We start from the raw sequence: 13,972 nt of genomic DNA on the forward strand, positions 1-13,972 counted from the left end.
ACTAATTAGATGAACTAAAATGTGTTTCTCCCCTTTTTAGCAATGCTTTACATGACTTAAGTATTTAACTTTAATTTTGTTATTTTAGACTATTCTGTTTTTTAAAAACTATATTGTTCTTCTAAATTTAAATAAGTTAGCCATGGCAACCAGAAACTTTTGTTGTGTAAATAGATATGCTAATTTAAAAGTCCAATAGATCACAGCAAATGAATGAACTCAGTGTTGTGTAATTATGAAGGCCATTCTTATAATGGCCTGATTATATGCCATTAAAGTTATTTTTAATTTTAACAAGCCCCATGCTTCCCATAACAGCTGTCACCTTGCTATAGGATCCAATTCAAGGGTCTAACCCTTGTTTAAGTAATAGATGACTGACTTATAAACCATACCCTTTTCTTCATACTCTGGCTAAGTGACCTCAGATTTAAACCCATAAGACAAATATGAAGTGGGGTTTTAGGGTAGAGTCCAAGACTCTGGGATATATATATATTTTTTTGGATGTTCCATTTGTTCAAGAGAATGCCACTTTGAAAAAGAGAGGGAGAGGGAGAGAAACTTTAGAATCCCACTGCCTTGGCTTTAAAATTACTGGAGATTCTTACCCTACACAAGTCACACTAGTACATACTGCAAAGGTGCTATATGTCAGTTATTCACAAAGAGGACAAGATTGCAAATGGCTGTGACTTGCTACCATGAAAAGGCATTGATAAGCTAATTAGTATCTGAGCTTTTGCCACTGCCTATGATACAGTAATTATCATTTCCAAATAAAGCATAATACAGGGAGTTATGCACTCAGCAAAGATGTCTGCCATTGTCACATAGAGGGCATTCAAATTATTCAAATGTAAGACAGATACTCTTTTAGATAAGATGGACATACTACTTAAGGAAGATGTCAGTTTCTGAAGATCCAAAACCATGGGTGACCCAGTGAGCAATGGAGAAATGCCTGGTGTGTATGAGCAGAATACTGGCATATTACTAATGATGACCTACATGAAAAAAGAAGTATAGAAGATACGGAGGGAAAGTATGATTAGAAAATAGGGGCTAATCAAGAAACAAGACCGAGAGGTAACAAATGGACAGGATAGTTTGTTCGTTCATCAAGTAATCGTGGAAAGTTAAAATATCTACAAGAAGGTCTCTAACATGTTATACATACCCTGTAAGGACGATTTATGGGAGGACATGGACAAGAGTTGGCAAGGGTGGTGAGTATTTGGATGGGTTACTGTTAGCTCCAATCAAGGTGCCAATGGCATTGGTAAGAATATGGATCCATTCAAGTATTTAAGGACAGGATCTTAGGATATCCAAATGAGGGGCACGGTCAGGGTCTAAGTATTCCACAAAGCCAAGAGAAGACGTTGAAGGAGTTGAATCAAGTTTGAAGCGGATAGAGAAGAGGCATGGAGTTAAGTAGGGTGATTCTGAAGGAGTTGGGAGCATGGTAACTACATTATGAAAATCCAGGTAATTTCAGAAAAATGTATTTGCTTCAAATAGTTCATGCTTAGGAAGATTAGTATCAGAGACTTTGAGCTAAAAAGGATAATAAATAGAAAACATCTAGTCCAGCTCCATCATTTTACAAATGAGGAAACTGAGAGAAGTTGAGTTAACTTCGCCAAAGTGATTAAGTAATAAAAGATTATGTTTGCTTCAAATAGTCAATTGCTGAAACTTAGTGTGGTTTTCTTTCTACCAAATTCTCTGTGATGTCCCCAAAAAATTCACATATGGAAAAATACTCAATAACTCACATATAACAGGGTGCTAATATAAACTCACTATTAAAAAAGACTATTGTGGAACTTCTCTGAAAACAAATGGTCATTTCTATTTAGAAACCTTGAATAAGTTGATTAAAAACTACTTTATAGCTTTTACACTGTTGATGAGTAACTGATAAGGTAATAATTTAAAATGTGGTTGCAAAACCAGAAGATAAAATTAACTTATTTAAAGAATGGTGAACAATTAACTGTATTTCAGGGATATTAACAGCCATCAATAAAACTGCCACAATTAATAAATACGCCTTGTGTTTTTAAATAGCAGGAAATATGACAAATGGCCACAACAGCCCTTAGATCCAGGAAAAAAGAAAAGATTTGAAAGTATGAACATTATACAATCAAATCTATATAACAAACTATTACTAGCCTTACAAGAATCCACAAATAACAAAAAGTCCCATGTCACCCTGACATCATGAAGAGCCCCCTGAAAAGCAATTAACTGTTGTATCAATTCTAAAGTAGCAACTAGCTGCTATAATTACAGAACTTTCCTATTTCACAGCTGAAGAAAAGTGAGGCACAAAAATGATTTTAAAACTTAGTCATGTAGTGCAAGGTAAATACAAGAAATACATTAAATGGAGGGAGGGAGAGAAAAGGCATTTATTTAATATCTACTATGTCAGGCATTGGGTTAAATGCTTTTACAAATATGATATGATTTGATCCTCACAACAACCCTGGGAGGTAGGTGCTATGATTATCCCCATTTTATAGTTGAGGAAGTGGAGACAAACAAAAGTGAAGGGACTTGCCTAGGGTCAAACAACTACTAAGTATCTGAGGTTGAATTTGAACTCTTCCCCTCTGCAGGCTCAGTGCTCTGTCCATTGTTCATGGGGAGATGGTCTAATACATAATTTGAAGTATCTGAAAAATTATTTAGGTCAAAAGATGACACCAAAGCTTTTTTAACTCAAGAAAATCTATCTTAATATCTCTTATGTCATGGCTCTCTCTGGAAATCTAATGGAGCTTATGGATTCCTTCTCAGAATATTTCTAAATGGATAAAACAAAATCATAAGAGCACAATGGACACTCATCATACTGAAATAGTTATCAGAATATTAAGTTTTTTTGAGTTCACAGATCTCAGGTTAAAAAAAAACCCTGCTCTAGCTGATACGTTAAACTCAGTGTACCTCACATGACTACAAATTTCATCATTATTATACAGTCATTAGACAAGCATTATTATCTTTTAAATGCTAAGACTGGTTAAAATGTTAAACTTAGTTCTTGGAAAATATAGCTTATTTTTGTAGATCTGTTATGGGATGATTTTTCTTAATTTGAAAGAGATTGACATGATCTTAATAAAATTTAAGATTTTATTATATTCTCCTGAACTACATGCCAGTACTTCTGATTATCTGGATTGCTAACACTCAAAATGTCTGATGGTTAGCATCTAAATCAGGAATTCTTAACCTAGTCTCCTTGAACTTTTTGAAAGTACCTTGAAAAATTTTCTATACTTAAAAACCTTATTGTAAGAAGGAGTCTCATAGGTTTCACCAGATTGCCAAAGGAGGCCATACTCCTAAATGAAGTAGAAAAATTCAGATTTGAAACATACAGCAAGCTGTCATCAAGAAGGGGGATATAAGCCCTTGAGGGCAGTAACCATATTTTTGCCTTTCCTTGCATTCTCAGTGTTTATTACAATGCCCGGAATATTATAATGGCTTAATAAATGTTTGTTGACTGACTGAGGGATTCAATATGTTCTTCTAGCCTCAGGGAGCAGAAATAGGGGCCCTGAGGTAGACACTATAAAGAAAATCTTCTAAAAAATTAGAACCATTTTAAAGTGGAATTGTGTTCTTGGAGAGTCAGGGGTGTTTCCGAATTCTTAGAAGATGACTACTTGTTGAACAGATATGGAGACCATTCTTCTTGGCAGATAATGGCCTCTGAGGTCCCACCCAACTCTGAAATTCTTTGATTCTTAGAAATAACATTTTGAAATGACTTGTGATTTTAACTTCTTTATTTATTCACATTTATTACTAACATCTCTAGGGTAGGGATGTCAAAAACCCAAAGAGAAAGAGGCCCCTTAACTATACATAAAGATTCCTGCAGGCCAGATACTGAAAAACATGCATTAATATTTTTTATTTATTTTGATTTATTAAATAGTTAAATATTTACCAGAAGCATTTTTATCTGGTTGGATTGCACTTGGGAGTATAGATGGGAGCCCTTGCACTGTCCAGTCGGGTGTCTGACACCCCCATTTCTAGAGCATCGTAAGATTTGCAAAATGCTTAATTCACAACTTTGTGCATCTAAGTCACTGGGGCTAGTTACCACCATCCTGGGGAAGCAATATTTTTTTATTAAAACTGAGACATACCCTCAGAAGTGGGGCAGGTAAAAAAACATTATAGCATATAGGACATATCCATGGCACTAAAAAGAAATACAACTTAATATTCTACAATATTCTTTCTAAGGAAAAACATACCCTAAGGGGAAGTACAGAGAAAAGTCAAGCATTGATCACTTCAGTAAACATAAAATTGAAGTATGGCATACACCATGTAGAAGAGATGAGATGAGAGACTGAAAGATTCTCTTTTCTTCCATTCTACTATATTTGGCTTGGTTTTGTTTTTTGGTAACTCTACTGATGTATTTTGTTTTTACATTGTGTAAATTTATAGATTACTTCCACTTCATGAGAAGTCTCTTATAATAGAGTAAAACTATTAAATAAAACTAATGATACAGCAGACTCATCTGAAAAGGCATGCAACATTTCACATCTATAGAATCCCCTACCTCTTGCTTTAAAAATATTAATAGAAATATATTTTCTCCCACTCTCCATCCAACTGGAAAAACTATTCTTGTAACAAATATTCATAATCAAGCAAAGCAAATATTCCCCCAATGGCTATATACCCCAAATTCATCCCAGATTTCTGCAATGGATATCATGTTTCTTCATCAGTACTGTGGAATCATGAATTTTAGTTTCTAGAAATAGGGCCTACCTAGAGGCTTCTGAAGCAAACAGTGGGTAGATATAACTGTCAACACCTAAGAAGGAGTGACTTGGGAGTCATAATTGAAGTAACCGATACCTAATAGGCTGAGCCAGAGGATCAGGGAGCATGAAGAAGCAGGTTGTGGTCATAGAGGGCACAAAAGCAGACTGCTTTTGTTTCCTGGGTCAAAGCCAGAAAACTGTAATAAGAAAGTCCAATATATTCACTTGTGTAGTAGTCACAGGTCCATTTTTTGGTCCAGTCAAACCAAAACAAAAAGCAAGAAAATTATGTAACTAAATTTTCCAAGAAAGGGCATTTACCTATACACACTAGTGTTAAAAACTGCAGACTCATGGATTTAGAGGTCAAGAGGACACATAAGCATTCTGCTCATTGTCCAAAAGGAAGACACCTGTGCCACAGATGGGAAGGCCTTCCAGATGCTTCATTTGTAGTAGGCATCGTGCTGACTTTATCTAGCTCCAGGGGGTGATGGCACCTCCTCAATGATATCCACAGTCCAATCCCCTCGTTTTAGAGAGCAGGAAACCAAGGGACAGAGAGCCAAGTATAAAACCATATAGTTAATAAGTTTCTGAGGCAATTTTTAAATTTAGGTCCAGTTCTCATCAACCACATGAAACAGCTGCCAATTTTAAAACCTTTATCAAAACATGCCAACAAATGTTAACTACTTGGGTTTTGCCTATGCATGATAAAAGCATGGCTTCCCATTTATGATATATTTGCATAGCCAAAGAAAAGCAACTACTTTGGAAATACAGGTTTCTATCATTTCCAAGTCATCCTGCCCATCATTTCTACACAAAGAGGATAAAATGAAAAAAAAGTAGCTTTAGAATAATTTAACATGCAAAGCACAGAAGGTACTTTCATTTATTAAATGAAAGGTCTCCAGGAAGCTTTCTTATCCTACCTGACTGCTAGGATGTGCATGGGTTGAGAGCGCTGAACTTTCTGTTTCGGGGACGCTTGCTGCTGGAGGGCACTTGTTCCTGAGCTTGGCAACTGGCTACGGTTATGTTGACCATTTTGAAGGAGGGGGGCAGTTTCTGACTGCATGCTACATGTAGAGTACAAACTTTCAAATGAGGAGTTCATGTCATTTACCAAAGCTTCCAAGTCCACGTCATCATCTGAAAACAAATGAGAAACGAGTTAAGTTGACAAAAGACAGCTCAATGGTATGTCTTACCAGGATCAATCTGACCCTGGACAGTTATTAGCAGTGTGACTTTGGGGAAATCAGCCTCAGTTTCCTCATCTATAAAACTGAAAACAATACCTACTTCCTACAGTTATTGTGAGGATAAAGTGAGATGCTATTTGGGAAGTATGTATTTACATGCTATTATTATTATTATGTTATTGTTATATATAAAATATTATTATATGTTATTATTATACACTCCAGGGCAGGGGCCACATCTTATTTATCTTTATCTCTCACTGCAAAGATGTAACGACAGCTTTGATTAATGTTAGCAGTGTGTTTAATAAATATTCCTTGGACACCTGTTGGAAGAAATGAACACTATTGTCACCTGTGTCCTATCTTCCCTACCAAAGTTGCCTTGTTATTTATTTTACATATACTTATAAATGAGGCAGTGTGCCATAGGTGACAAAGACTCTGCCTTGAACCCAGGAAGATCTGAGTTCAAGTCCTGCCTCTGACATACTGAGTCTGTGATCCCACACAAGCCAACCTCCCAGTGCTCTAGGCCAGAAGCAGCAAACATGCATGGGTCATATGCAGCCCACAACACTCCAGAGTACCCTGAACTGGATTAAAATGTAATTGGGAAATATTTGACAAAATAAATAAAAATACAATAAAATATAGATTAACATTAGATTTTGAAAACTATGTCAATAAGCAGCCCACCAGGATTCTTCTATATGGTTTAGTGACCCCCATTTCTATTAAAGTTCAACAGCGGTGCTCTAGGCAACTCTCTAAAACAAGGAAATGCAGAAAAGGTACTGACATGCACTGGTAGGGAGCTCCCTGTGCCACTGAAACCACAGAAAGAGTTCTCATCTTTAGCCTTACAGAATTATGAAGCCGTGTTATCTTCCCCTCTATAAAATGCAAACTCCTTGAGAGGGGCAGTCTCATTTTTATTTTACATCTCTAGTGCCTGAGACTGGAGCATGGGAGGAATTTAATAAATACTTGTTAACCGACCAACAGGGCAACTAGTATCAGAAAACTGGTTTGGAAGCCTCAATATTTTTTACTGTTAGGGATAAATTAATTTAAAAAAAATAAGCTTGGAAGTCTCTGCTTTCTAGGATTATTACTGACATAAAGATTACATTGGGAAATAGATGCCTCAAAAGGGAAGTTGCTGGTCTTAGTAAAAAAAAAAAAAAGCACTAACAGGGATTTGGAGTGTTCCCTTGGTAGTCATCATGATAGGTGAAAAATCAAGGTTTCCAAGCATATTTTCTTTGGAGAATCTGGAGGACAGGAGAATCTTCATGGAAAGGACACATGCAGAAGCTGTGATATGCATCGATGATGGGAATACTTTAAGGAATACTTTAATTCTCACAATGGTTCTTCATTCTGAGGTCAATGAATTTGCATGGGGAAAATTACATCTTGAGTACACATACACACACACACACTTTAATATAATATATAATTACAATCCCAAAAATAAGGCCATTGTTCAAACTATTTTTGCAATTCATTTGGAAACTGGCTTTGGAATTATGGCGCATTCCTTAGTAACTCTAGTAAGAGTAGCTCTTCCTTCTGAAGACCATTCTAATTTTGAAAAATAGTACAACAAAGTAATAGGAGATCAGGTCTGGTAAATAAGGTAGAGGTTGTAAGTAGGGATTAAATTAGCTCAAAAAGAGAAGTGCCAAACTGTGGAAAGGCTATATTAACTATGAGACATGAATGTAATGTAAAGTTATTGTGCTGTAAGAAATGACAAATATAAGAATTCAGAGAAACATGGGAAGACAAAGTAAACTAAGAAAACATGAAGTTGTATTATGATAGCTTGGGCTTCTGCGAAGAGTTGAAAAAAATGCACTTCCCTCCTTTTGAGGTGGCAAAGGAGTTTATGGGTGTGGAGTACTGAATGTATTGTCAGATGGGGTAGTGAGGGGATACAGCCTCCTTCTTGGGTTTTTTTTTCTTCTTAAATCTTTATTCTGTGGGTAGGCTTGCCAAGGGTAAAGGCCATAGCAATAAGTTCAGAAATGGATATGATATGCAAACGAAAGCCATAAACAGAAAAAAACCCAAGATGCGGCTACAAGTGGTTTACCAGGCGGCACAAACTGGCTCTGATAGCAAGTCTCAATCAAGAAACTTTTAAGCAGTGATGGCACCATTAAGGCATTAAGGTGAGTGATCATCTCCATAGCTGATTATTTATTCTGAAGGGAAACATTTACTGGAGTAGGCGGTGCAGTTACAGTACGGGTTCTGAATTGTTTGGGAATTCCCAAACGCTTATGTCCCTAATCTTGTCCTTTACTGGGCTCCTTTCACTTCTTTTATTCCCTCTATTCACCAAATTCCTACCCATGTTTCAAGGGCTCAGACCTCCTCCATTAAGCCTCCCCCATCCCTGATCCGAGTAGACTTCCTCCAACCCAGAAATAAGTCATCTCTGCCACCTCTGAAACTGCAAAATCTTCAGACTCGGTAGGGATATCAGAGTCTATATCATTTCTCACATGCAACAAAAATTCACTCTAATATAATTCCCTAATAAGTAATTCTGTCCAGCCTAAGACAGTTACTAGCTATGTGACCCTGGGCAAGTCACTTAAATTCTGCGTGCCTCAGTTTCCAACTGTAAAGTGGGAATAATAGCATTTACCTCCCAAGGGTGTGGTCAGGTTATGAAGAGCTAAGCACAGTGCCTAGGCACTTAATACATGCAAGTTTCTTTCCCATCTCCATATTCTACTTTGTACTGTATTTCTATTTCTCTAGGTGGTAAACTATGTGTCTCTCTTCTCATAGTGCCTAGCACAGTGTCTAATCTAACAGTAGGTATTCATCAAATACTTCTTGATGAATTTTATGTCTGTCAAAACATCAGGCTCATTAATGTATGAGCACACTGAATACTGGCTCTAGAAGGTACTTTGGTTGGAGGCAGCAGAATGGTTTATTTGAGGGGTGGGGAGCCTGTGGCCTTGAGGCCGCATGCACGTGGCTCTCTAGGTTCTCAAGTGCGGCCCCTTTGGGGCACGCCTTTGAAAGCCAATATTAGCATTCGTTTGCATGATCTAGGAACACACTATAAAAGCTGCCCAGAAGGCTGCTCAATGGCAAGTGAAAACTAATCCCAAACTAGGAATCTGTCATGGGTAATCCACAAAGTGAGGAAGGAGCATAGGGCTGGGTGCATAAAAAGCCATCCTTGATGTCAGGAAGCCCTTGGGCCCAGCATTCTGTCCACTCTGCCACCAAGCTGCTCTTTCTTTTTACCCATGACAATGACTAAGGTCACTTTAGGTACTCTAAAATTCTTTACCTGAGAGACAGTAGCCTGGTTAAGACCAGAAGATCTCAGAGATCCTTATCCAGATCTAAATCTTAAATCCCGCGATTAGGGCTGACTAGTAACCAAACTAGTGTGGGCAGACTGAACTCACAAACAGGTCCGACAAACCATTCAGCCTGACTGACTGATTGGCATCAAGATGAATTTTTCCCCCAAGTTACTGAAATATAAGGCCTTAAGTACTGACTTAATAATTCATGTATTGAAAAAGATTTGTAAAACTACAGCTCGGCTTATGACTCGGGCTTGAATACAGATGACTCTTAAATCTTTAACTTCAGCCCCAGCCCCTTCTCCTGAGTCTCAGAATCATGTTTCCAACAACCTGCTGGATGTCCTGTCAGCACCTCTAACTCCATGTATTTAAAACCTGCCCCAACTCATCCTCTTTTCTGAGGATTACTATTACTTACTCCCTGTATCTGTTGGCAGCTCCACAATTCTCCTTGTCAACCCGAGCTTGTAATCTCAGTCATTTTTGACTACACCCTCTTCTACAGCCCTCATACTGAGGCACTCACAAAGTCCCGACCACTCTCTCCACAATTATCTCTTGCACCTGTCCTCTCTTTATCCCTGTGTCTCGAGTCTCTTCCATCTCAGATCCCACACAAAAATGGTTGTCAGAATAATTTACATGAACTGCTACTCTTCCCAGGTCATGCCATTGTTTCTTTAATGCCTACCCAATAAGGTTCTTCACACATTCAAGTCCTCTTCCCTCCCGATCCTTCCATCTTGCCATTTTGCTCCCATCAGCCTTGCTAGTCTTATAGTAACAGCTCTGATATTCTTTCCCTGAACACACTCCCCATTATTCTACCCTCATATTTGCCTTACACTCTTCTCTCCATATTAAATACTCCACTTCATCAATTTTTAACCTCCTCCCTCATGGTTCAAGGCCCCAACTTAAATGTTACTTCTTACATTAAATCCACATATGTCCCCCCAAGTCAAAAGTGTGGTATCCTGCTCAAAAATCTCATTAACACTTTGATAAAGTGGTTGGAATGGGAAAGGAAGTTATGACTTAGTATGTCATAGAAAAACTCTTTCACATAAATATCCGATCCCTAGCGAAAATAAATTCAAGTGAATTGTTCTGGAAGATCCATCATAATCATTTTTAACATGATTTTGTAACTTCTGTAATATCAGGAACAAAATCTGTTTCTTCTCAGCAGAAAATTCGCACAGTTTTAATCCATTTTTAGTAACTTGACGTTGGGGCTAGTAAAACAGAAGATTGCTAATACCAGATTTTTAAAAATTGCTTTCTTAAAATTCAAACAAACTTCCTATCTGTATTAATTTGCCAAAAGTGAAATTCGGATTTTATTGTGTGATCATTTAGGTACTGAAACCAGGTATTAAAAAAGCCATAAATGGCATAATTTAAAAATCATTTATTTTAAAAGTAAGAAATAGAAATCTTAAGGTTTTTGCTATGTGATAAATAGTGATGTGCCAGGTCAAAGTCCAAAGTCAACATAAGAAGTTCTGTTTGCCATTTTAAAGCCCTCCATGACCATGGCTCCTTCCTACCTTTATTCCTACTAATGCACTCTGCAATCTAGCTACTGCAGCCTAGTATCTTCTCCTCCAACATGACACTCCATTTCCTGATTCTGTGCCTTTTCAGGGGCTCTAACCCAGGCCCAGAATATTTTCCCACCTTTCCTAGTTCATTTGCCACACCACCACTAGTGCCTTTCCTCTATGCTACTAAATTTTATAAGTACATAGTTATTTGCAAATCGTCTCCCCCCAGGAGAATGTACGTTCCTTGAGGGAAGAGAACACATTTTTTGCTTTTTGTTTTTTATCTTTCAGTCCTTAGCACAGTGCCTGGGACACAGTATATGCTTAATGAGTACTTTTTGATTGATTAACTCTATAGAAAAATAATGGGAAAATATAGAAAGAATCACAGAAGAAATGGGAAAGAAGAGTCATTAATCTTCATTTCTGGAGGAGGCACCTGCAATAATGAAAGCATCTATCAAAGCATGTAGGTGATTAAAAACCTTTTAAGAAATACTTCAATATGTAATTGAAAGTTACAATACCCATAGAAGAATAGCATGTTAGAGCTAGCTGCACCATGGAAGCAATGAATGAAGACTCGAGAGAATCATAGAAAGACTTTTGTAAACTGATGCAAAGCAAAGAAAGTAGACTCAGTAACATATACACAAATGACACTCAAATACTACCAAACTCACACTGATTGAAATGACTGGTCCCAGATAAAGAAGGAAGAAACATTACAGGCATGGGGAATCTGAGGCCTCGAGGCCACATGTGGCCCTCCAGGTTCTCAAGTGTGCCTGGATTTAGTCAAAACACCGCACTTGAGGACATCAAGGGCCACATGTGGCCTAGAAGCTGCAGGTTCCACACCCCGGTGACTATTACAAATACTGTCAAATTCAGCTACACTGCTACCCCACCCCCATTTTTTTTTTTTGGTGAAAAACGAATACTAGGGGCAGTTAGGTGGTGCAGTGAATAAAGCATCGGCCCTGGAGTCAGGAGGACCTGAGTTCAAATTCAGCCTCAGACACTAAACACTTACTAGCTATGTGACCTTCAGCAAGTTACTTAACCCCAATTGCTCTGCCTTCCTCCCCTCAAAAAAAAAAAAAAAGGAATATTAAAGGTAGGCTATTTGGGGAATCAAATGTAATATTTATATAGGTTATAAATAAAAGATTATATAGGTTATAAATAGTTATAAAGTATAAAATATAAATAAAATTTATAACTATAAAAACAGGTTATATATAAAAGTTATTCACTGGGAGAAAAATACCTGGACGAAGAACATCAGAAAAAAATAAACAAAAAGTAGTCTGGCATTATGGAAAAAAATGCTAGACTTCAGAATCAAGCTGTCCAGGACAGCCTAGCTCCAAATCATGACTGATACTCCCTAAGTATGTGATCATGGACAAGCTGACTGACCTCTTTGAGTCACAATTTCTTTATCTTTAAAATGATTAACAATAAGACTGTTATAGTATCTACATCACTGGGTTATTATAAGCATCAAATGAGATGCCATTTTGTAAAGTACTTCAGAAAACTTGAAATGCTCTATAAATTACAGCCATTATTTACAAGAATAGTAGTTTGGGGTGTCTGAAGTGTTTTTCACAAAGACAGACATCTTAGAGTAGGAATGAGTCTTAGGGGATAGAAATTCATATTCCTTCATCCTGCTTTACCTGCCACTGATTATTTGTAATATTAGGCTAATATAACGGATTTCAATATTTGGATCAAATATCTTAAATTTATATGGGAAAAAAAATAAAAGGGGTCTTTTCCCTTTCCCTATTAAAAACAAACGAACAATCAAACAAAAAAAAAGCCCTTGGAGCAGTTTTTCTTCCAGTAACTAGTAAAACAATAACATAATACACTCTAATCACAGAATGTTAGAGAGGGAAGAAACAGTAGGGAATGAACTGGTCTTGCCTCTGATTTAACAAAAAGGGAAAATGAGGTCCATCAGGTTATTCTGCCCAGACAGAAATAGTAGGGGAACAGTTTTACTCATCATTTGACAAATGAGGAAAAATGAAAGCTACAGATGATAAGGGACTTCTCCCAGGTTAAAGAGGGAGTTAGGGACAGAAACTGGACTAGAACCCAGGCTCTCACATTTTGTCGATTGGTGTTTTTGCTACACAATATTGCCTTTCCCAGGTCCAGATTTTCCCCTCAAGCACACTAAAAACTGACTGAAGCATTTATTTAAATTTCAGTTTCATACTCTCTCTCTCTCTCTCTCTCTGTCTGTCCGTCTGTCTCTCTCTCTCTCTCTGTCTCTCTCTGTCTCTGTCTCTCTGTCTCTCTCTCTCAATGTGCTGCACTTAAAACACAACAAAAAAAATTTCATATTTCCAAAAGGACCATTAAAATTCATTAGTTTTCAGTGACTGAACTAGTAAATAAGTAAGCACACTGTAATTTTACATCAGCCTTCACCAGTTCAAAAATATTTGTTTTAAGGTATGGCTAAACAGGTCCCAGTGGGCTTGGACACTTGACTCACTTGTCTTGGACATAGTGCTGCCTGTCTGTCATTTGGGGGGGGGGGGGGGAATGCAGAATGCAGCTGTGCTGCCTCCCCCCTGAGCTAATTCAAGCATCGGCACACCCTCATTTCAGGCCGGAGACAGTTACAAAGGAGGCTTGTTCCCCTCTGTGCCTCTGTGGCAGAAAGACTTCATTCATTTCCCAAAAACAATAAAGTTTTGTGAGTTGTACATGAAAGCTTTCTTAACAATCAATTCTCAATTACCCAGACGTGGATTATCCGCACCCTGAATTATCAGTAAGCATTAAAAAAAAAAATCTCAGCCCTTCAAATTGCTTCTGGATCATCTCATCAAAAAATACAGGGCTTGACAAATTAAATAAGTACCCCAATTAGTTATTTTATTTTGCTTTAAATTGTTCTCAAAATATCTACAATCGACACTGAATTATTTCTTAGAATAAAGAGAATTTTAAGAAAAATTCAGACAACAGAAGTCAACTGATATATATTAAATTTGATGCCAAAA

General features: G+C 37.3%; 1 protein-coding gene across 3 annotated transcripts in view; it reads right to left on the bottom strand.

Moving 5' to 3' along the window:
- The window catches only part of GRB10 (growth factor receptor bound protein 10), a 282,686-nt gene that overhangs the window by 105,807 nt on the left and 162,907 nt on the right, over positions 1–13,972 (bottom strand). For all 3 annotated transcript variants that reach the window (XM_069083706.1, XM_069083708.1, XM_069083707.1), the window contains one exon: positions 5,762–5,981. In XM_069083706.1, coding sequence (XP_068939807.1) covers positions 5,762–5,981 — 220 coding nt within the window. The remainder of the gene's footprint in view (positions 1–5,761; positions 5,982–13,972) is intronic.

The sequence above is a fragment of the Petaurus breviceps genome, unplaced genomic scaffold (assembly GCF_028583685.1).
Source record: "Petaurus breviceps papuanus isolate PSGF00001 unplaced genomic scaffold, PetGlider_PUasm1.0 174, whole genome shotgun sequence".
Lineage (NCBI taxonomy): Eukaryota > Metazoa > Chordata > Mammalia > Diprotodontia > Petauridae > Petaurus > Petaurus breviceps.